At 35.1% G+C, this 22,189-nt stretch overlaps 2 protein-coding genes across 3 annotated transcripts; both read right to left on the bottom strand.

Moving 5' to 3' along the window:
* Positions 1–5,167: 5,167 nt before the first annotated feature.
* On the bottom strand, positions 5,168–9,480 carry LOC104085331 (uncharacterized). Of its 2 annotated transcripts, none has more exons than XM_009589338.4 (2): positions 8,654–9,473; positions 5,168–5,634 (listed from the first exon to the last, which is right to left on the bottom strand). In XM_009589338.4, the coding sequence occupies exon 1, from the start codon at positions 9,358–9,360 to the stop codon at positions 8,686–8,688; it is 675 nt and encodes a 224-aa protein (XP_009587633.1). In that variant the 5' UTR covers positions 9,361–9,473; the 3' UTR covers positions 5,168–5,634; positions 8,654–8,685. The 2 variants fall into 2 exon arrangements, with proteins under 2 accessions (XP_009587633.1, XP_018622569.1); XM_018767053.3 differs by lacking the exon at positions 5,168–5,634 and adding an exon at positions 8,401–8,563 and having other exon boundaries at positions 8,654–9,480.
* Positions 9,481–12,508: 3,028 nt separating this feature from the next.
* On the bottom strand, positions 12,509–15,440 carry LOC104085332 (zinc finger protein MAGPIE). Its single transcript, XM_009589339.4, has 3 exons — positions 15,121–15,440; positions 14,412–14,808; positions 12,509–13,587 (listed from the first exon to the last, which is right to left on the bottom strand). Exons 1-3 carry the CDS (start codon positions 15,212–15,214, stop codon positions 12,672–12,674), a joined length of 1,407 nt encoding a protein of 468 aa, XP_009587634.1. The 5' UTR covers positions 15,215–15,440; the 3' UTR covers positions 12,509–12,671.
* Between the last annotated feature and the right edge of the window lie 6,749 nt (positions 15,441–22,189).

Below are 22,189 nucleotides of genomic sequence, written 5' to 3' on the forward strand. Positions count from 1 at the left end.
TAAAGATAAATGCAGGTAACCGTCCATATTTGGAATAGTAACTTCGAACAAACCCAGTAAAATCTCATAAGTAGGGTAATGAGAAGGATAGCGTGTACACAGACCTTACCCCTATTGTGCAGGTAGTAACTTCAAAAAATAAGGTACCAATTTTAACAAGTTGAAGATTCTAATAGTTTAAATTGTCAATGTATAAAAGTTAAATCCTATTTAAATAAAGGTCAAGGAAGTCATATTTCAGACTAGCTAGGTGAGGCAATCTTGCTATGTGATGGCGATTTGGTTGCAACCGCAGTAAATAAATCTGGTATCGATAAGGAAAAAAATTGTGCTGAAAAAGAATTGTGGTTTCAGACCTGGTGCCTTATACAAGGTAAGATTGTTCTTCATTTCCAACTTCTATGAGGAGGTACAGTCAGATAATACAAGGCAAAATTTGAGAAACCCGTACGAAGATGCATTGTCATATTAATTCGATTATAGACGTACACATGATTTTTTTTTGTAAGCGAGGTCAAAATTTATAGAAGAACGAGAACAAATAACTTTAATTATCATATTTCTAGACAAGAAATAGCCTTAATTCATTGATTTTGTTGAGCTTTAAGTTAGAAAAAGTCATAAGTTCAATTTTACTTAATCACAATTTTTAACCAAAGAGGCTCTCTCAAATATTTGAGAAAATTACGTGCTAGTCGATATTCAAACCTTCGATCTATTAGAATAAAATCAGGCACATAACCAATGCACTAGGAGATAGTCTATGTCAAGTTGTATCATTTTTCCTACTTATCAGTATGTATTAATACACATATTTAGTAAAATTTTCCGACGAAGCAGTATCGCGCGACATGGCTCATGCATCTGCCCCTGGGTGCGAACGACTCTTCGTTGAGTATACTTTGTTTGATCCCATGTGTTTGGCGTAAGGCCGGCAAGTGGGCCGGGATGGGCCGCAAACGGGCCAAATGAGCCGGTCTTGCGGTCCTGGTCCCTAAATAAACGGTTCAAACAATCCCGGGCTAAATATACTTTTTGTAGGAACCAGTCCGGGACCGGGCCCACTAGCTCATGATCCCGGGCTAAATGGGTCGGGTCCGCGGTCCAAATGGGCTAAATGGGCCCATTATAGACAAAAAGATGTTAAAAAAAATCTAAGGCAATGCCTTGTAATTTTATTATAGAATTGTAACCTAATTTTTGGATTCAAATTTAAACTCCTAATTTACAAGTTTTCAGATTATGGCCATTGGTCCAACGACTAATTTTCAAAAATAGTCGTTGGGACCATTTGACTTGAAAATTGCATACAAGTTACATACTAATTTTTGAATTGAAATTTAGAGACAAAAATATTGTCAAAAAAATATTCAAAGCAATGCCTTATAATTTTATTATAGCAATAAAAAATATGACAACATATTTCTTAGTCTTCTTCCCCGCTATGGAATGAGCACAACAAGGTGCTAATACCACCATTGAGAAGAAAAAAGAACTAATCAAGAAGTGCAAAAAATATAAGTTACATACTAATTTCTGAATTCAAATTTAAACTCCTAATTTGCAAGTTATTCTGATGGAAAACAAACTTGCAAATATAATATTTAATATATTCTAAAAACTTGCAATTGATTTTCATAGCTATCTCTTACAAACTTCATAAATCCTTCAAGGTTTAGAGGAAGTTCTGCTGGTGGTGGCGAAAATGTAGCTTGTTCATTGCCGCTTCCATTGTCGGACGAAGCACCATCCTCAACAAGTTCAGCTAGCATTTCTTCATAAGTTTCGTCTATCTCTGATTGTGATTCAGCAAGTCCAAAATTTCTTCTTTCTGAATTGATCTAATCTCTTAAAAGTACTGATATTTTCAAGCTATCCCTCATAGACTGTCTATGATCACCAATTTGAAGTCTTGCTTGACTGAAAATGCTCTCTGATGCTATTGTTGAAGCTTGAATAGTTAAAATATCTCGGGCCATCCTTGAAAAAACTTAAAAGTATTTTTCTTTGTCCTTCCACCATTGCAAAATATCAAAGGTGCCGTCGGGATTCACTTCCTCGAGCCTCTGCGATAAATAAACTTCAAGCTCATTTAGTTGTAAAAAATTATTACTACTAGAACTAAAAGAACCTCTAAACCCCGCCCAAATATTAAGTCTTCTTACTCCCGCAGTTCTTTTGGAAGATTGAGAATCATAAGAAGAAGGAGTTGGAACATTTGGTCTAGCTTGATTTAATGCAACTTGATAAGCATTATAAATAGTTTTAGCGTTTGTTCTAATTGAGGCTATTGCTTTCGGAAGTTTAGGCTCATCATCATCTTCAAGTGCTAAACCCTTATAAACAGTTTCATACCAAAATTGAGGACCTCCTAATTTTATACAAGGCCGATTTAACAAATTAGCAACACCATAAATAGCGAAAATAGGCATAAAATAGTTTTTAAACTTTCTTCTCAAAGAATTAATAGCAAGTTGATAAATTTCCCCACCCTGTGAAAAATGAGCAAATAAATTTACAAGTTCTGCAATATAAACCAAATAGTTAGAAATAGTAAGATAATATTGCCCCGAAAATTCTTTTGTAGCAATATAATTTTTTTTAAAAAAATTAACAAGTATTTTAACATTAGCCCAATCCACATTCGTAAGGTAATCGTCATCATCACCTGTATGTGCATTAAACGTTGAACTTATGGGGTTTCTATAGTCATATGCAACAACCAAACTTTCATACATGTAATTCCATTTAGTTGGACAAGGTTTAGGAACCTTTCTTTCTCTTAGGCCACAATCAACGCACCTTCTAAAATATTCTTTAAGTTTACTTCTACAGTTAGAATGAAAAGGCCAGTTAAGAGTCATTTTAACCTTTTCAAATTGAATATTTAAAATTCTCATACCATCACCCACAATTAAATAGTAAATATGACAAATACATCTAACATGAAAAATGTTACTAAATACATGATTTAATGTAGTGGTAAGAAAATCTATAACATTTGCATTATTAGTAGCATTATCCATTGAAACCGATATTATTTTATCACTAATGCAAAAATATCTACAAATATCCGTAACCGTGCTAGCAATAAACTGTCATGTGTACCTAAAACAATTATTCTATAAGCAATTATGCGTTTTTGCATTATCCAATCCTCATCAATCCAATGACATGTAATAGTAAGGTAATCACAGTTGTTGTTACCTCTACCAATATCAGTTGTAATAGCAACATGATAATTTATATGAGTAAATAAGTAGTGCAAATATTGATCATATTCATACTTATATTTGTAAATATCGCTCTTTACGATTGTGCGAGGAAACCTTTATAAGTAGGATTATAAATTTTCTAATGTAATGCACAAACGAAGGGTCAGAAGAAAAACTATAGGGTAAGCACATAACGGTTACCAATTTTGCCAATTCTTCCCGATCTTTTCTTGGATCATAATATAAAATACCACCAGTAACAGTGTTAATTCTCAGTTGAAATTGATTTGAACCAATACCGCTAGGGTCAGTCTGACTAGGACTAGGTGCACTTTTCTTCTGGGCCAGAGCTTTCATACGAAAATATTTGGCGTTATCACCAGAGTGTTTAGTTATGTGTCTAGCCAAACTTTCCGTCTCCGACCACGCTGGTGCATATTTAAAAGTTAACTCTAGACCACACGTTTTACACTTAGCCTTACTTTTTTAACTAGTTGAGTAAAAAATGGCAAACAACAGATGTTTTCGTCTGTTTGATAGGTTCTCTAGAAAAAGCAAGGGCAGTAACAGGAGTATCAGTTGGGTCATCATTAGGATTAGCAGCTTTATCACTAGTTGGGTCAACATAAGGAGCATGACTAGTGGGTGTATCATTGTCCGGTTGAATTTCATCAAAATTAATTTCTTCAATATTTTTTTCATTAATAGTAGTATAATCATTAGTGTAGAGAGCATTCATTAATTCATAGTCTAAAAAATCACCGGGTGCAATATTATGGCCAAATTCAATGTCGGTAAATTGTAATAAACTATTATCGGTATCAAGAAGAGCATGTGCGGGACGGCTACGAGGTTTGGATCGGGGAGCCAGGGCAGGGGAGAAGGAACAACAGTACCACTAGTTTCGCCAGTCTTAGATTTTGCCTTATTCTTACTTTTACTGTGCCCAAAAATATTTCTTAAGGAAAACATCTTAATTAATCTAGTAACAATAATTAAATAAAACAAATAAAATTATAATATTAAGACTTAAGAGTTGGAACGAGTTTACCGAATTGACGAACAACTTGTTGAAAATTGATTATCGTTGAAGACTTGAAAACTCCAATTCACCGACTTCACAATTGTTTCACAAATTCTAACAACCTCAATATTTTTTGACTATTTTTTTGAGCAAAGTAAGTAATAGTAGCAAACTCACAATTTTTTCACTATTTTTTTTATAAAGTAAACAATTGTAGCAAGTATTGAGGAAAATTAGAGAGAGATTTTGATATATTGATATTGATTTTATAAGAAAAATGAAAGAATGAGGGGTATTTATAGTAGAAAATAAAAAAAAAAGTGTAATAATAAAAAGTTTTGGGTTAAAAGTTAATTGAGGAGTTAAATGGTTGTTTTTTTAAGAGCCAACGACTCTTTTTTTATTTAAAAAAAATCGTTGGGCCCGCCATGGGTCCGGTCCGGACCAAACGGGCCCGGTCCAAATGGTAAAACCAGCCCAAGAGACCAGCACGCGCCCACCAATCGCGGGCTAAATGGTCCCAGCCTGTTAGCCCACGGGCCTGACCCGACCCAATTATCAGCCTTAGTTTGGCGTAAAAAGGGTAAATAGTTAATGCGTACGGATTCTTGTCACTTGTTGGAGACTTGGAAGTTATTGTACCTGATATGGTACTACAATACTAGTTTTTACCCAAGTCAACATTGTGCCGTCTTTGAAAAAGAAAATTAATGTAACTGTTTTTGCTCATTTTGTCTAGGGCTTAAGCCCTTGAACCTTTTTCCACCCGCAATGGAGGTCTCTAAGATCTTATTATTAAAATAAATAAAAGATCCTAAAAGAAAAGGAGATTATAAAAGGAAGTGCACAGGTTCAATTGCAAGCCATTATTTGCTTCAATGATCCTGCAAGAACTGCTATGTGAAAAACAAATGGAAAACAAAGAGCATAGCTAAAACCAGATGATTTCCCAAAAATGCAGCATCAACATTACAGATTCTTTTATAGCAGTGACGAGATGGGTAGCAATTTCAACCGTCTATGTATAGTAGAAGCAAATAACACATTGACAGCTAAAAATAACACTCGGGAATCATAGCGCTGATACAGTGTAAAACTGAGAACAAGTATTCCATCGTACCCAGCGAAGCAAATATGCTATGCCCACGGGTTGTGGGAGCGCGAAATATATGAACAGTAGATGATTTTACTTAATATCCTTTGGCAATAGAATATAATAAAGTTCGTCACACCATCTATCCAATTAGAGTCGCAGCAGAACAGCCATCTCACAGATATATCGGTTTCAACTATAATTATTTCATGCATGCGAACAGTTTGTCATTGTGAAGCCAGCAGATGGCTAAGTTGATCCTGCTTGGAGTTCTGCATTAGCTGACAATGCTAGTCTCCATTCTGCAACAACACAGATCAGACTGATTAGATGGAGTGAGTATAATGGGTTGCAAGTTTGACCTAAAGCACATCACAAGATTAACCATATCATGCAACTTATCAAACTTGTACTTTTAAAATGTTTCTTCATGCATTCAATAAGAACGTTCAATTATTTCTCCTCATACTTTTTGATTGGTAACTTGTATTGAAATACCAGCAAAAAGCTGCGGAAAGTTACAATCGAAAGAGTGAACCATTTCAAGTCACTTAAGTACTCCTCCTCATACTTAAAAGGGCAGCCCGGTGTACTAAGCTACCGCTATGCACAGGGTCCGGGGAAGGGCCGGACCACAAGGGTCTATCATACGCAACCTTACCCTGCATTTCTACAAGAGGTTGTTTCCACGGTTCGAACCCGTGACCTCCTGGTCACATGGCAGAAACTTTACCAGTTACGCCAAGGCTCCGTTTCTCCTCCTCATACTTGAAAAAAGGAGCTGAGGAGAAAAAGTTTATACTCGTATGCAATAAGAACGTTTGATCCCAGTTAACTGTATATACATCAGTGCAACTGCTCTCTCTTTCTCTCACGTGAGTTCATCCCATGATTCTCCAACGCTGAAACAGCCAGCCATGGTGGCACAACAAAATCAAACCACCTCTTCCCGGACTTCCCAGAGGAGGGTAATGAAAGGAACGCCAACCAAACTCAACCAAAGAAACCCGTAGAAAAGCAACTAATATTCATTCATACAGGCAAGCAAGCAGCCCTCTTCTCCGAAGAAGCATATTACGAAACCCTAAGGGAAGACTGCAAGCTCACTCTAATAGGGACATTATCCTGAAGGGCACCAAAATTAGAGGATGTTCATTCTGATTCAATAGCTAAAATCCTCTGAAGGGGCAGAAAGGCACGTGCTTTGTAATAAAAAATATGGGATAGAATGTTTCTTTTTAAGACTTCTTACGTGAAAACTGCTGAGCCATAAAATGCCAAACAAAGATGTTTTGCAAGAGAAGAGTTAGATTAACTCTTATTTACTAATGAAGAGCTTATGTACTAAGGGACACCTAGCAAAACAGCAAGATAATTAATTTGTAACAATTAAGAGTTTAAAATGTAAGGCCATCCCATTTAGGCAACAGTTGCTTAATTAGTAGATAGCCAAACCAAGAAACAGAATGCATGAGACAGTGCTGAGCTAAACTCAAACACAATGTAAATACGCAAGCAATTGCCTTCTAGAGCACATGCATCTTGTTATGTAGATAGGACTGAATCCAAGCAATTGCCCTCTTGGGTCCTTTTATAGAGATTGGACGAAGCTCTTACATGGGAAGAAAACTAGGGGACATCACCAACAATTGAGAGTAAGTGGGAGAATCCTCTCAGATTAAAACTAATATACGAGGAAATCCGGAACATGCACAGCAGAAGGAAGCTTTAGCGAGTCAAAGGGAAATCTACTAATGGCATAATCTATTACTTCAGGAGATCTATTAATTTATTTCGATCAGTTCAGCGGATGTACTAATTCAAATGATAGTGCAGGCAATGCTTTTTGAAATGAGTCTCAGATGGTGTAAGAATCACTCGGTCAAGGATTTTTTTTTACAGAAAACGGATCTCTTGTGCTCTCCAGAGCAGTTGGAGGAACAACGGTTCCGAATTCACGGCAGAAGATAATACCAACGAAATCAAGACCTCACTAGTGGAAACAAATGGTGAGGTGCACCATCAATACAAAGCAGATTATAGAATAGCAAAATCCCCTGACAACTGATGATGGACATCAAGTTACATCTTGTCAAGTCTATGGCGACTTAATGGAGCTCCAGCGTGAAACTACAGGCTATCCCAACTCAGATAAATTCCAGTACTTATCCTACAAGATCAGATCTCAAAATCCAAATAATAGGAGATCAAAATATATAGCAAACATAAATTTACACTGCAGATTTTTTTCACCTTAAAATTGAGATTGCAACAGAGGCTGGTTTCCTATTTGAAGCTAGATAAACCACATCAGACAAGGAAGCAGTAAGAAGGTCAAGAGACACTAACGGCTCTCTCAGTCTCAAGCATTTTAGTAAAAAGTATCAATAGGGTTCTTATTTTCTAATCTAGTCACTCGAATCTCAGAATATTAGGTTCTCTCCATGTTGTAAAGTCATAACGGTTTGGAGGTGATCTTTAATAACAATGCAAACAAGAAAAACAGATATGATGAAAAAGGAAACATAGAATTAGGCACCAGAGGAGTCGGTACAGTTTGGGAGAAATGGGACGTGCAAAAATCTAGTTGTTTCAAGGAAAGAACTCTGCCAAGTGCCATCAATCTTAACAGGTGAAAATGGTGGTTTACAACAGAAAGTTGTGAGGCTTAGCTCTTAATTTCTTTCCTTTTGGAGGGGTCCAAGCAGGACGAGTGATTACTCTTGCACCTAGAACACCAACCGGTGAAAAGTTCTTAGGCAACATTGTTGAGACTTGAAAGTTGGAGCTGTGCTTCATTTCCATACTAGCAAATAAAAGCTTAAGTCCTAACCTATATACTTTTGTTCTCTTCAATGCTTGTGGAAGATTGTACGTCATATGTTATCTTATAACGGGAATAGTGCTTGCTTTGTTAAGGAGTCAAATTCTTGAGAAAGTATCAAGCAATAAAATTTATCATCAGGCATTAAATAGTTGACATCAAAGAGAAATAACGACCTCCTGATTTGAGGCCACATATCTCGTACCACTAGAAGTACGAATATCTAGTAGTATAAAGTTCGTAATTTTTGTAAACCCCAGATCTTTTTATTTCCTCAACAACAACAAATACCAAACTAGTCGGGGTAAGCTATATATGAACCTTCATTATCATTCACTCTATTTGGAACATTGCATCCCAATACTCAATAATTTAAACATTAATCCTCCAATTTGAGAAATGTTTTCCTAAAGAGGCGAAAAAATTAATTAATACTACAAAAGATCGGACGCTAAAGCAAAGTACAATTAAACAAAAATAAGCTTGTCATTCATCACCTGTCAAGAGAAGGTAAATTCGAAGGAGGTTCCTATTGTTTCTTCTTCTTTCTGAAAATATAAACGTCGGTCTCCTCGTACGCGTACTCTGGATGTAAATGCTCGTGTGGAACCTTCTCGATATCAAACATGTCTCCGCTAAGCTCCCAGAACTTCGTATGCGCTTCAGGAGATCTCAGCTGGTAACCCAGCAAAACGACGCCGTTTTCTCCCACTAAAGCTTCCATAGCCGACAGCAATGGACCCACCGTCTCCTCCAAGTACACCACATCAGTGGCAACAACGACATCAAACGGTGGGTTAAGGGACTTTATCTGGTCTTGATTGGACCAATTCAACTGAGCCGTTTTCAAAGACTTATTCAAAACGGGCTTGTTTTTCTTAAGGTTGTGTTTTAGGGCCGGCATAACGGGAGAGATATCAGTGATAACGACGTTGTTCAGTCCCAGCAAGAAAAGGCCCATGGCGGCTACTCCACAGCCGGCGCCGAGTTCTATACCGCGCTTGTTGTGGAGGTTAAGAATGTCGGAATAAGGATTTGGAGTAACGGCGCATGTTTGAGGATGCCAACGTTCGGCGAATTTGACGAGGACTAGTGAACAGGGCCATACGCTGGTACCTACGTGCATGGATCCATTGTCTTGGTGGAAAGATAGCTGAGAATTTAGCACTTGAAGATCGATCACCGGCGAATCTGTGAACTTCATCTTCTCTATTTCTCTTCTGCTCTCAGTAAACTGCACTTTCCCTTTGAGCTGAAATGTCAGTGGATTAATGGGCCAGACGTCTCTAACATACCGGTAGTGGGCTAGGTCTTCTTCAGCCAAAAGGGGATTTTGGGCCGCGACCTGAGTGTTAGTCTGTGGAATGTTTATGGTCGGATTTTCTATTTACTTTTTCTAATTGGTATATATATATAGAGAGAGAGATTATATATACATATATATTATATATTCGTTATTTATTTTTACTTTAAATGATTGGGCGAACGACTATTTAGATTATTTTTTTATTTTTTTGTCTACATAAATTTCAGAAATTTTACCGGATAAAATTTATAAATAGCCCTTTTCAATGTCTGTAAGTGAAAAATAATGACTATCGTAGAGTTTCAAATTTCACACGTGAAATTTCAAGATATTATTTTTAATTACAAGATGGAAAAATGGTTAGCTCGCGTTATTGCTACTAATTATTTATAAAATCATTAATAAGAATTCTTGTTTTTTTCCTTTCAAATGATAATCAAAGGAAGTTGGTCCAACACCTGGGAAAAAGAGATGAATTTATTTACAGTAGATTAGCTATGATGAATACTTCGAATTTATTCACCAGTAAATCCTAATCTTACAAGTTAATATTTAATAACCTCTCGTAATGTGACAGTTCTCTTTGAAATTATAATTTAATGTGTTAATGGGTCATATTTAGATGTAACTTTGTAAAAAGTAATTAATCAATAATGTAAGAAACTTGTAAATTTCAAGAGTCATTCTTTGTTTGGAGGATAATGCAAGCTAACTAGTATTATCACCATATTTGTTGTCAACATCATAACAATTTACCCCTTTGATTACATTTTTGTTTAGAAACAACTATTTTACTCTCGCCTATATATATGTTTGAAGATTATTGTAGTCTGGTTGTAGCACCCAAAAAAAAAAAAAAATTGGGGAGCCAAAATTTTAAAGAATATTTGTGGATGAATTGCAATAAGGTCTAACTTTGGAAGCACAAGTGCTAAACGTTTACAAACAGGAAGCTATACGTACAAGCCACTCGAAAGAAGAATATACGTAACAAATTGAAAAACCAACAAAAAGAACTAAAGAAGTAGTACAAAAAGATAGTGCAGTTAGCTAGATATAGCCTAGCTAGTCCTTTGATGCCTAAAACATCAAAATAATTGCAGGGGTGACTAAGAGGAAGATTTCTGAACATTGACAGAGACATTACTGTCCAAATTTACTTAGCTGAAAAAAATACCAGGTAACTAAAACCTCAGTCGCTAAGAAACTTCTTAAACATGCACATGTATTACCTATAAGGATTCTGTGCACGAGTAGAGACCCCATGCTTTTCTGTTCTTTTGTCATTTCACGTCCCTTGTAGATGATTGAGACACTTACTTTTCTTTTTTACTCAGCACTAGTCAAAAGGCAAACATGAACACATTGATATGTAGCTTTCTTTTTAGCCCCTGGCATTACTCATTGTCTTTTGAATTCGCAATTTGCAAGCATATTAAGGTTGAATTTGAAGTTTGGAACATATTTATATGAAGAACTAACATTATTGGTGCATGGAGCAGCTTTTCAATGATAGTGTCAGCACAAAGTAAATCAGTACTCTTTGAACTTATTTGACTAGGCGTAGAATTTAAGAAAAAAAAAAGAATATTTTTGAAATTTATGTTCTAGAACAATTTATAAATATTTGTGTGAATCTAAATCATCTCATTAAGAGTAAAAATGATAAGTTTAAGGTTACATTCTTTCTAAATTTAAAAATGCAGCATTCTTTTTGAAATCGACTAAATTGAAAATAGTTTTTTTTTTTTTAAACGAAGGAAGTATATTAAAATTGTAGAGACTGTTTGATGCAAGAATTTCTTTCGGTCAACTTGGACATACCTTGATTATTTCGATGAATACAATTGCTACTTTCTACCCGTACAAACTCGTATAACTAATCAATCATAAAAATGTATTCTCTTTTTTATTTCCTGATGAAAAGAAATTATTAAATGTTTTGTTGTTTCTTTTTTTCTTCTCATAATTTTTCTTTTCTGTTACCGGTACATTAATTTAATCCTCGATTGTGCCCCTAATACACGGTAACTAACAGCTCTCTAAGGTGTTAGTCATTAAATTGAAATTTTTGAATTTAGAAAGCCTGCACATTTTCCAAGAAAATTTTGCATGACCAACTGCAAGTTACTTTGACCCTAAGAAAATTACCCAACTAATTCTGTAGTTATTGTGATTTTTTGGTAGAAAGGAAATCATGAATGAGTTTATTTTCTGGAGTTAGAACTACATCTCAACAGAAAACCCACTTCAACATAACCATTTCAAAAGTGACCTTAAAGAATCCATAATATAATTATGCAGGAGAAATTAGGCACAAATAAAACTACAATAAAAAAGTTCAAATCCTTTTGTGGGTGGGATCACAGAAAATTTTAATGAACTTCTATTCCTTGCATGCAACTTATATAACGAGAATAACTACGCTCTTAACTTTGCATGGTTATTAAACATAAAAAAAGTTAATTACACAATCTTATTTTAAGCTGCTGTGGTACTTGGGCTAGATTCAAGGCTTTTTGCCATTAATTTTAATTTAGTTCAAAAGCAGTTTGAGATGAGAAGATAATAACAAGAACAAATATGAAAGCTAGCAATAATGGAGTTGAAAAGCGCTATCTACATTGCCCCCACTAAGCACCCCGCTTTTATTAAAAACATAAAGCCATCCTTTTAAAGAGAGTTCAACAGAATATGCATGGATCTCCTCTTTGATAACATTTTTTGCAGAACAACTTTTTAACTTTCTTCAAGCACTCAATTGCTACCTTTTCTTCTCTGCAAAGTTTGCAAATACTAAAATCCCCCATCTTTTCCTCCCCGCCCCCAACCCCACCCAACACCCAACTCCACTTTATTATTCCACCGGTTTCAATTTAAATTACATATTTTTCTTATTAGTCCGTTCAAAAGAGAATGACACATTACTATATTCAAAAGTTTTGATCCTCTTAAACTTTTAGGATCACGTATTTCAAAAGTTTTTTTTTTCCTTAAACGTTGTGTAAATCAAACTAAATTATCTAAATTGGGAGGGAGTATCATCTTAGCTTTCTTCAGACAAAATATTTAAAAATAAAATTTATTACATTGGGGATTAGATAAGGAGAAAGGAGAACGAACAGCGAGAACTGAACTCACACCTGCTGATTAAGAGGCTTTCACCTATACCAGAATATTTAATGTGAAAATAAAATTACCCAATTTAATCATATCCATCCATTGATGGAAGAAGGGTGGCAGATTGATTGTACCCCAACTCCTAAGAAATCTCTAGTTTGCCCTCCCACTCCTCCTCCTGTCACACTATCTTCACGAGTTTGTATGTGACGTCGTTTTGAAGGAGGATTATACATCTGCAGCTGGTTCAAAGTAGAGAACTCATTCACTGAACCCTGATCTACATCACTTCCAAGACTAGTACTGATTGAGTTATTTGTAGTAGTAACGTAAAATCCACAGAACTTGTTGTTGTTCACTTCTTGAACTTGAACATTATTGTTCTTGCCGTTGCAATTATTCATCCCAAAATTGTTTCCAAGAAATGATGGGTCTGTAGTTGTGGTTGTTGATCCTATCTGAGCAGCTTTTTGTAGCAAAGCTGTTGCTGACATACTTGCAGTAGAAGAAGGTGAAATTTGCTGATGAGATTGGTGTTGGTTACTAAACAGTGATGGAACAGTTATGTTTGCAGATGAAGTGTTTGTTAATTGTTCCCAGTTAACATGGTTGTAATTTACTGGTGGAGGATTTGAACGTGGTGCAAGAAGGGTATTTGTGTCATAAACAGCTGCAGCTGAAGTTTGAATTAGAGGACTTATTTGATGGATTTCTTGGAGATTATTGTTGCCTATTGTTTCTTGCTGTTGAGATACTTGACCCATATTCCAAAGCGACAGTTGATCTCTTCTCATAATTGGGTCTGAGTTTTCATTGTTGGTTGAAATTGGTTTGAAAAGAGAAGAGAAATGTTGTGACATGTTTGGACCTAAGGGGGAACCTATAAAATGGTAATTGATGTTGTTTCCAGCCAATAGGTTGTGCATATTTGATGCTGCAGTAACTCTAGCTGTTTCCTCAGCTAATGCATCACAAAATGCTCTATGAGTCACGAAGCTATCTCGCCTGCTCAATTCAAAATATCATAAGATCAAATTAAGTCTAGGGCCAAAAAAAAAAAGAACAGAAAAAATTACAAAATAAAGACTTTCTATGAATGTGAGAGGAGACACTTAAATGGCAAAAAACAACAACGACCCGGTGAAATTTAACTAGTGGGGTCTGAAGAGCCAGTGTGTACGTATACTTTAGCTCTACCCAAGAGAGTAGAGAGGGAGGTTGTTTCCGATAGAATTCAGCTCAAAACAAAAGAAATTGAAAAAAAAAGAAGACAACTCTTTGGGACCCTAGTACCAAGATGAAGAAAGATATTAACCTAAGGATATCAAAGCTAAAATCCAAAAAACATAAATAACTCAGTAGGACAAATAAAACGAACAAGAAAAACAAAAGAAAGACTTTTTAATGAATGTGAAAATGGAGGAAAGGAAAAAAAAAAAAAAAAAGGTGCACTACTCTATAGGACCCTAGTAGTACCATAGTGAAGAAAGATATTAACCTACGAAGATAAAGAGCTAAAAAATGACTTTTGATTACGAGCAACTATTTTGTCTTCAGTAAACTACCCACTAAAAGAAGACACCAAAGAACAAACAAAGAAGAATTTCCACAATTCCACTATTTGCAGTTTATGAAGAAGACAAACAAATCACAATCACAAACTTCATTTTACACGCATAAGGTAATTAAGATTATTCTTCATTAGCCTCCTTAATATTTCTTCTTTTGGGACTTTAATGAAACATTGTGAATAAATAACCATACCAAATCATGAAAAGTAAGTTAGTATGTGATGCAGTTGGAATTTCGAGAGTTGAACGAGTTTTTACCTGGAAAAAATAGTGCCACAATCACATCTATATTCCCTAGTGCCACAAGTTTTGGAGTGAGCTTTCCAATCCGATTGCACAGCATAGCGTTTAGAGCATTTCTCACATTTCCACTTCTTCTCTCCATGTTTTCTACAGTAGTGTTTCTTTATCCCAGTGAGATCTCCTAAAGCTCTTGAAGCGTGATGGTGAACACAGCTCTTTTCAGGGCAAACGTATACTCTCTTTCTCACTTCTTTTGAAGTCCTTTGCTTTAGTTTCCAAGGTAAATTATGTCCTCTCCTATGAAGTTGCAGATTTTGATCCCTTTGAAAACCTTTTCCACAAATTTCACACAAGAATCTGTTGGTTGCCATCAGTGTCTTTGGTGATAAGGCAATCACTTCTGCTTCAGGATCTGTGATTATAATAGAAGGATTAATTACTTTCTTAAGTTATATTGTAAAGAATTAAGAAAAAGAAAAAAAAACATTAGTAATATTCATGAATATACATGATGGTAGCTTGTAAAGCCACAAGAAGGCAACAAGAACAAATCCAGTCTAATCCCTCGTGTAGGGTTCGAAGAAGTTAATGTATACGCATAACTTACTCCTACCTTGTAAAGGTAGAGAGACTTTTTCCGATAGTTCCTCGGTTCTAAAGCTAAAAAAAGGCATCACAACAAAATAATACTATGTTGGTAATTAAAATATGAGGGTTTGCTTGCCTGGATTTCCCGGAAGGTTTCTTTTTTTCTTGAGAGGGAGAGGATTGGATCCTTCAATTGAGTTAAATCCACTTGAGATCACTTCCTCTGTCATCTTCTATTAATTTCTTTTTCCTTAGCTTGGATTCAATCTAGAAAAACAAGTTCACTAAAAGAGTACTAAGCTTGCTAACTTGATCTTTTTTTGGGAAAAAACTAGATATGAAGTTTGAAGGATTGAGATTTAAATCTGATGTTTGAAGGATTGATTATTTAGATCTCTTTCTTGGTAGAATTAAGAGAAGAGCTCAAAATAAGAATGGCCACTTGATTTAAGGTTCTGCTCTAAATAACATGGAACTAGGAAGATAAATAGAGTATATTAGATCTCTTTCTCTCTCTAGTTGTCTCACGCACACATTCTCATATACTGCAGTCTTTTAACTGCTTCTTGTCGGAATTGAATATTACTTCTATCTTATGGGAGGTGGTGAAAATTGAAAGTTAAAGAGGAGGTTGTTTCTTTATCTTTTTTGTTTTAAAAAGAAACAAAATAATAATAATTTTGTTATGTTGAAAAGGGGTGAGGGTTGGCAAAAAACACAAAACTAGGTGCATGATGACACATGATGAGGACCGGAGAAAGTGAAGACTCCATACCTTTACATTGGAATGATTATCCCATAATTGTTTTGCTTTTTGTTCTTTTAATATGTTATTAATTCATAAATACTACTTTCTTCGTTTCGATCTAGCGTGAACCCATTTGACTGGGCACGGAATTTAAAAAAAAATAGAAGATTTTTTAAGTTGTGGTGTAAAATGAGACACATATATTTTGTGTGGCTATAAATCATTGCATAAAGGTAAATTGTTTCCCAAATAAGGAAATAGGTCATTCTTTTTTGCACAGACTAAAAAGTAAATAAATTCACATAAATTGAAACGAAAAGAGTATATTATTAGTATATGTTACATGCTTCAAATATTTGCCTTAACCCCACATAGATATGCAGGTCCTTTTAATCTTAATGATATTATGATATGCATGTCTTGATCAGTAATTGACAGTTACAAAATGAGTTTTCTTAATTTGTAAGATGGTTAAATTTTGAGGGTAAAATCATTATATTTGGCTTTAGAGAGGAGAAATCTATTTGAATAAATGTATATATGGTCTTCTTTATAAGAATAGTAAGTTTGAAATATAGGTGACAAAGTGCTTTTGTCTCCTTTTCAACTTTTCTTTTGGACACATGGAAGCTGGAAAGATATGACTTTTAAGATTCTTCAGAGTGCAAAACAAACTTCAACTATATCCTGCATCCTTTCTGTTTAACATGGATATATGCCCTCCTAATTTGTTAATTTTTGACTTCTATCTCTATTTTGTTTTCTAATCAGTTATGTTATTACTTAGGACCGATTTATTAATTGTATCATGGAAAGGTACTCCTTTAGGCAATTAAGTAGTAGTTATAAGTGGAAGAAGAAGAGAAAAAAAAAAAGAATTAACTCAAATAGCCGTCCACCTAATCTCTTAAATTAAAAATAGCCGACGAATATATATATAAAATATGTGTAACTGTATATATTCTATTTATAACGGCTAGAAAAAGTAAACAGTGAATCTAGGGTATTCATAAAAGGATTCTCTTTAATAGAAAAACACCACATCTTAAGTGGTAGTTGGATTTTGCCATTAGTTAAAGAGTTTATGCATCTATCTTTTCTTTTTTTTGTGTCAATTATGAAAATCTTTAAAGGTTAGTAAATAGTATATACACCACCTTTTTTGTATTTCCTAAGATGTTCTTTTAAAAGCTTCTTTGCTATTGAAAAGAAAGTGGGAAGCTTTTCCCAGAAAGATTGCAAGCTAAGGATATAAAAGTCCTTAAATAATTTTGCCATGAACTTAAAACACAGTGAATTATTCCATTAGATTATTTGACTGGTTAAGTAAATCAGATGGCTCCAAACTGAAGTGATCAAAGACTAAATGACACAGCATTGACTCTTCCCATACATTATACGTAGTAAACAGAAGTTTGAAATTGTGAAATTAAAAAGGTAAAGAATAAATGAGTAGATTCAAGAGATGATTTTGTATCCATAAGAATTGATGTTAAAAACCATGCACGTGCCCAACTGTCGAAAACAATGAGGTAATATCCAAAGGAAACGACGAATACACACACACAAACATAAAAGGGAATAATCGTCCTTATGAACAGAAGCAGTCCCACCATGAACTTAAACAGTAGATTTCTTACCCACCCCCCAATACTAAGGAAATATAATTTAGCCAATCCCTTTTTAAAATATTTTTATAGCCACTACCCAAATAATAGTCAGTAAATATATAAATTTTATATATTAATGTGTAATATACACACATATATATAGGTCGGTCGTGTTAGACCACTATATGCCGAGGTCGGTCTTGGCATGTCTATGTCAATGGCACGACGTCGGCCATAGCATGCCTATATCAATGGCACGGGGCCGGCCGTGGCAGGCCACTATGGCACGAGATCGGCCGTGGCATGCCTATGTCAATGGCCCAAGGTCGGCTGTGACAGGCCACCGTGGGCCGAGGTCGGCCATGCCAGTGGCACGATTAGTGATTCTAATTATTTTTGACCGACCAGTCAAATGTGTTAAAACACCCTCCCATTTTTTTCATCCAAAGAATTAGTTCAAACTGGATATATAGTACTAGTAGTAGTTTGATAGTTGGATGATTTTTGTTGAATGGTAGATGAGGTTAGTAAAGGCAACTTTATGGCTTTTCTTTTTATGGATATGAATTAAAGCATGTCTTTGTTTTCCTAAAAGGAATGTCTAATATTGTGGTATATCTATTTCTGACACAAAAATAGTTGAGATGCCAGATTGGGACGTAACTCCACCCATAATATGTGCTCTAAAATTCTGTATCTCTACTCAAAGCGAAGGAGACACAAAGTCATTGATATCAATGATTCTACTGAATAGAGCCTTAGTCATATATTCCGTCTGCAACTTTTCAGTGATTTCACTTACATATGCTTTCCAAAATGAACAATTTTGGTATACTTGAATTCCAGAATCACATATATATTGGTAATTTAGTTTCTTAATTCGCATTACATCTAGTGGTACCGGTGAGAGTCTTCACAATATATAGGTGTGAGTTCATTTATTTGTGCCCCTATCTTTCCAATGTAAAAATTGAAAGAAAAAAAAAAAACTAAAACGCTTCTATCTTAGGGCGTCCATATTTTAATGTCAAAGAAGTTCAATATATTTTTAAGATAGATAGTTTAAAACGGTAGTCCCGTACACAAAATATTTTGCGTTAGGAAGAGATTTTAAGGAAAGAATTGCATTATAAGAAGTGTAATGTAGGCACTTTACTTTGAATCAAGCGTCGGAGGCTAATTTAACTGGATTAAGATAGAAGATTTTGAAATTAACAAAATATGTCGTTGGGAGTTTTCGGTTTGAAATTTATTTTCTTATTGTAAAAAGAATTTTCATTGATTGGCATAGATAGGACTAGAGTAGGGTTAGGGTTGAATACATAACATATAGTGTCGGACTAATAAGAGTATAGTAAAATTAGAAATTAAAAAGTAGAGATTAGAGAAGGGTGAGAAGGGTTAAAAGACAGCGAACTGACAAAGGCAGTGAATTTTTAGAAGTATGAGCAGTCGTCTCTTTGTGGGCTGACTTTTCCTGCTAAACAAAACCCTTAATCATAATCTAATGATGTATTCACTTTCCATCTTTCTTTATTATATAATCTTTGGAATTTAGCTCTTGAACTTTCTTGCCCATGGAATATTCTCCCCTTCTCCCACACTCTCAAAAGCTTCAACTTTCAAGGTCCAGCTAATTACTAATCTTCACACCCCCCCCCCCCAAACCACAATTAGATTCCTCTTCACTCTTCAGATACATGCTCCTCCCCAAGATCTTTTTCTCGTCTATCTTGATTTGGGTTCGAATAAAGAAATTAAAGGAAAAATATTAATTAGAGAGTTATTTTTATATCTTGATAACTTAAAAAATATTACACTTTTAAATCATTTAAAAGATAATTATAAGGTAATCCCCCCTCTCTCTCTATATATATATATAATAATAATAATAATAATAATAGATTGAGATTTGAAAGAGAAGAGTGTGGGGAAAAGTAAAACGTTGTCACCAAGGGTATGTTTGTTTCTTTGCTTGTCTTTTACTTTGAAATTGAAGAGAAGTCTAGTTATTTTTTCCTTTGTAGCTTAGGGAGGTTAATCCTAATACTAAATCCTATATTAAGGTTCTGTATTTCCTAATTTCAAGAATTGGCCTTGTCTCAATGTTCCTAATCAACCATCCTCGAAAACTCAGTCAAATTTCATGTGAGATTTTGCTGCATACCTAGTCCTCTATTTATTTATTTTTTAATATTCGGTTACCCTGATCGATGAGGTTTATAACCAAGAATATGGAATGGAATATATGTCGTTTAGCATAACTATGAAGAAAATCCAAATAGATGTGGCACAAGTTTTCTTTTTGGTTAAAGGGATATGATGTAATTGCATGTGTGGTAATTTAGTTCAACATGTACAACAAGACAAACGCCCTTACAGAATTTTAATACAAATAAATGAATTTGAAATTTCCTAAGAAGAAAATACTATAATGAGTTTCACGTCCACTTGTTTATTAGGGCCTGCTTATATTTCTTAGATTTCAAACAAGAACCAATGAAATTGGAAAGAGAGAGAATAAAATGCAAGTTTTTGAAATAGATGCACGATATAATGCAATTTATAAGGAAATGATAAATGATTAATAAGTAAAGTTACTTGGTAAATAAAGATTCAGTTTTACCTTTAAAACTAAAACTACATATAAAATAAATAGACAGATTTGGATCTGGGAATCTACCTATTAGGGAAAGCCAAAAGGGTTACTTATCAAAAGGTGGAGAATATAAACCTTTATAGAACCCCATATTTAATAATTACTATACTCCAAATTTCTTCAGTTTTCTTCACCTTTTATTTCAAGGGATTTTTTAGAAAAAAGAAGTATCGGGACTTGGTGAAGCAAAGCTAGCTATTTGGATGAATATGAATATTCTTCTGGTTTTTTAGCGGTTATTTGCAAGACTCGTTGCTCTTTGTTTTACATAATTAGTTGTCAAAATTCTTAAACCCTATAGGGACTATGCTTTTAGGGGAGATCGATTTTTCCATTCTTTTGGTTATGTGGATTTATTCAAATGAGACGGGAAAAGTATAACACAGTAGATCATAATGTTTACCCGTAAAATGTTACAGTTGAATTTATACGTGATTTCTAGACAAGTGAATTAATTCGATCCTTAAATAAAAAAAGAATTGAAGAAATATGCAATACTTAGCCTTGAGATAAAGATGAAATAGCAGAAACAATAAATCCGGGACCAAGGCTTCCGGGCACAACAATAATGAAATCGAAAGGTAAGAAGATAAAATTGTACAGCGCTTTGAATAGCTTATAGTGTAAGTCTACCAGAAAATTCGTGTCCTTTACAATGATAACATAGCTCACTATTTATAGTTGCACCTAGGGAACAAGGTCCTAGGATCATGTCCTTTTTTAATGTCAATTATGAGAGCCATTGAAGAATACGTAACAGTGAACATAAATGACAAATTCTTTATAATGGCGAGTGTACTAAATGCTGTGGAATATTCTCCATTGAATGCTACCGAGTGGCAGGTATTTATTGCATCTTTATGAGCATCATTCTTTTCCGGTAACAAATGGAACAGTTGTCTTTGGTTTTAACTATCCTCTCTCTACGGCTCCACGTGTCACTCTCTTATGCAACCACCTAGCATAGCATATTTTACCCTATACAAATAGTCCCCCTACTTTCCGGTGACATATTTTTGTGTCACTGAAAAGTTGGTAGAAATATTTTTTTGGTGGAAATTTCTCTCATCCCCTTTGAAAAGCTTCTAACGGTTGATTAGACGCACGTCTCTTCGCATTTAATGCGTCGAACACGCATCATCCCATGATTCAGCATAACTTTTTGCCGGTTATCGAGGTAATTATGGCCACGAATTTAGCCGCCTAAATCTTTACTTATACGCATCAACCTTCTTCATTCACACTCCATAATTCTCCAAACTCTCTTCATTCAACTTGTATTCTCTTCTTCAACCTTTCTTCAACTCTCTTCAAACGAGAAAAGCTATTCCTTTTTCCAAAATAATGGCTTTTTCTTGAAAAAATACCAGTTCCTCAAAGAACAAAAATAAAGCTGATGAGTACCATCATCCCTAGAAGTCTTGTCACAACAAAAGATTTCGAAAAGAAATTTTCTTCTGTTACCTCTCGTAGATGGGCCATTAGCAGATATTCTTCTTCCATCCGTCCTTCTAGCATTCTTGCTGTGAAGGAACATTGTCGTTGCTAGGATTTAGACATTATCGATCCTGATCTGGTGGAGCAGGTAACCTTACCCAATAAGGGTTTTACGTACTTCTATACGTATCCCTTCACTTTGGGGACTTTTTCTTTGAGTGGAGAGCTTGACTTCATAATTGAGAAGTTTTGCTTTCGCTATCAAGTGTTTTTGGAACAGGCAAATCCCTCCATGTGGAGGACGATTGCTTGCCTTCGGCGCCTGTGCCAGGAAATGGGGGGAGGAATTATCCCTATCTCACGTGATGAACCTCTATTCCCCCAAGATCTTCCTTAGGGGGATGATTAACTTGAGCAAATGAGCTCACCATGCACTGCTATCCAGCATGGATGATGATAACGATCGTGGGTAGATGAAACGGTTTATTTCAGTTGACACCAGTGGAATCATGCTAGCCTCAGCTCCTTCCTTCTCGGAATTGTGAAACCGCACTCGTAAGTATACAGTTTGCTTCTACTCTTGTTAACGATCATTTCCTCGTAATTATTAACTTTTTTCCCTTTACCTGCCTTAGCAACTCGGTGGGTTCCCCCTAGGGTTGGGGGTTTGGACCAATGGGTTCAAAAACGTTTGGACGTTACAACGCCCGAAGCCCGCTCATGGAAAGAGATGTCCCTGACATATGGATGG

This window comes from Nicotiana tomentosiformis, chromosome 7, assembly GCF_000390325.3.
Source record: "Nicotiana tomentosiformis chromosome 7, ASM39032v3, whole genome shotgun sequence".
Lineage (NCBI taxonomy): Eukaryota > Viridiplantae > Streptophyta > Magnoliopsida > Solanales > Solanaceae > Nicotiana > Nicotiana tomentosiformis.

Bases quoted from the DNA above. Each gene is read 5' to 3' on its own strand.
- LOC104085332 (XM_009589339.4), bottom strand. From the start codon at position 15,214: ATGACAGAGGAAGTGATCTCAAGTGGATTTAACTCAATTGAAGGATCC. The intron at 14,809-15,120 runs GCAAGCAAACCC...TTATAATCACAG, and splicing joins AAACCTTCCGGGAAATCCAG to ATCCTGAAGCAGAAGTGATT. The intron at 13,588-14,411 runs GTAAAAACTCGT...TGAATTGAGCAG, and splicing joins TGTGGCACTATTTTTTCCAG to GCGAGATAGCTTCGTGACTC.
- LOC104085331 (XM_009589338.4), bottom strand. From the start codon at position 9,360: ATGAAGTTCACAGATTCGCCGGTGATCGATCTTCAAGTGCTAAATTCT.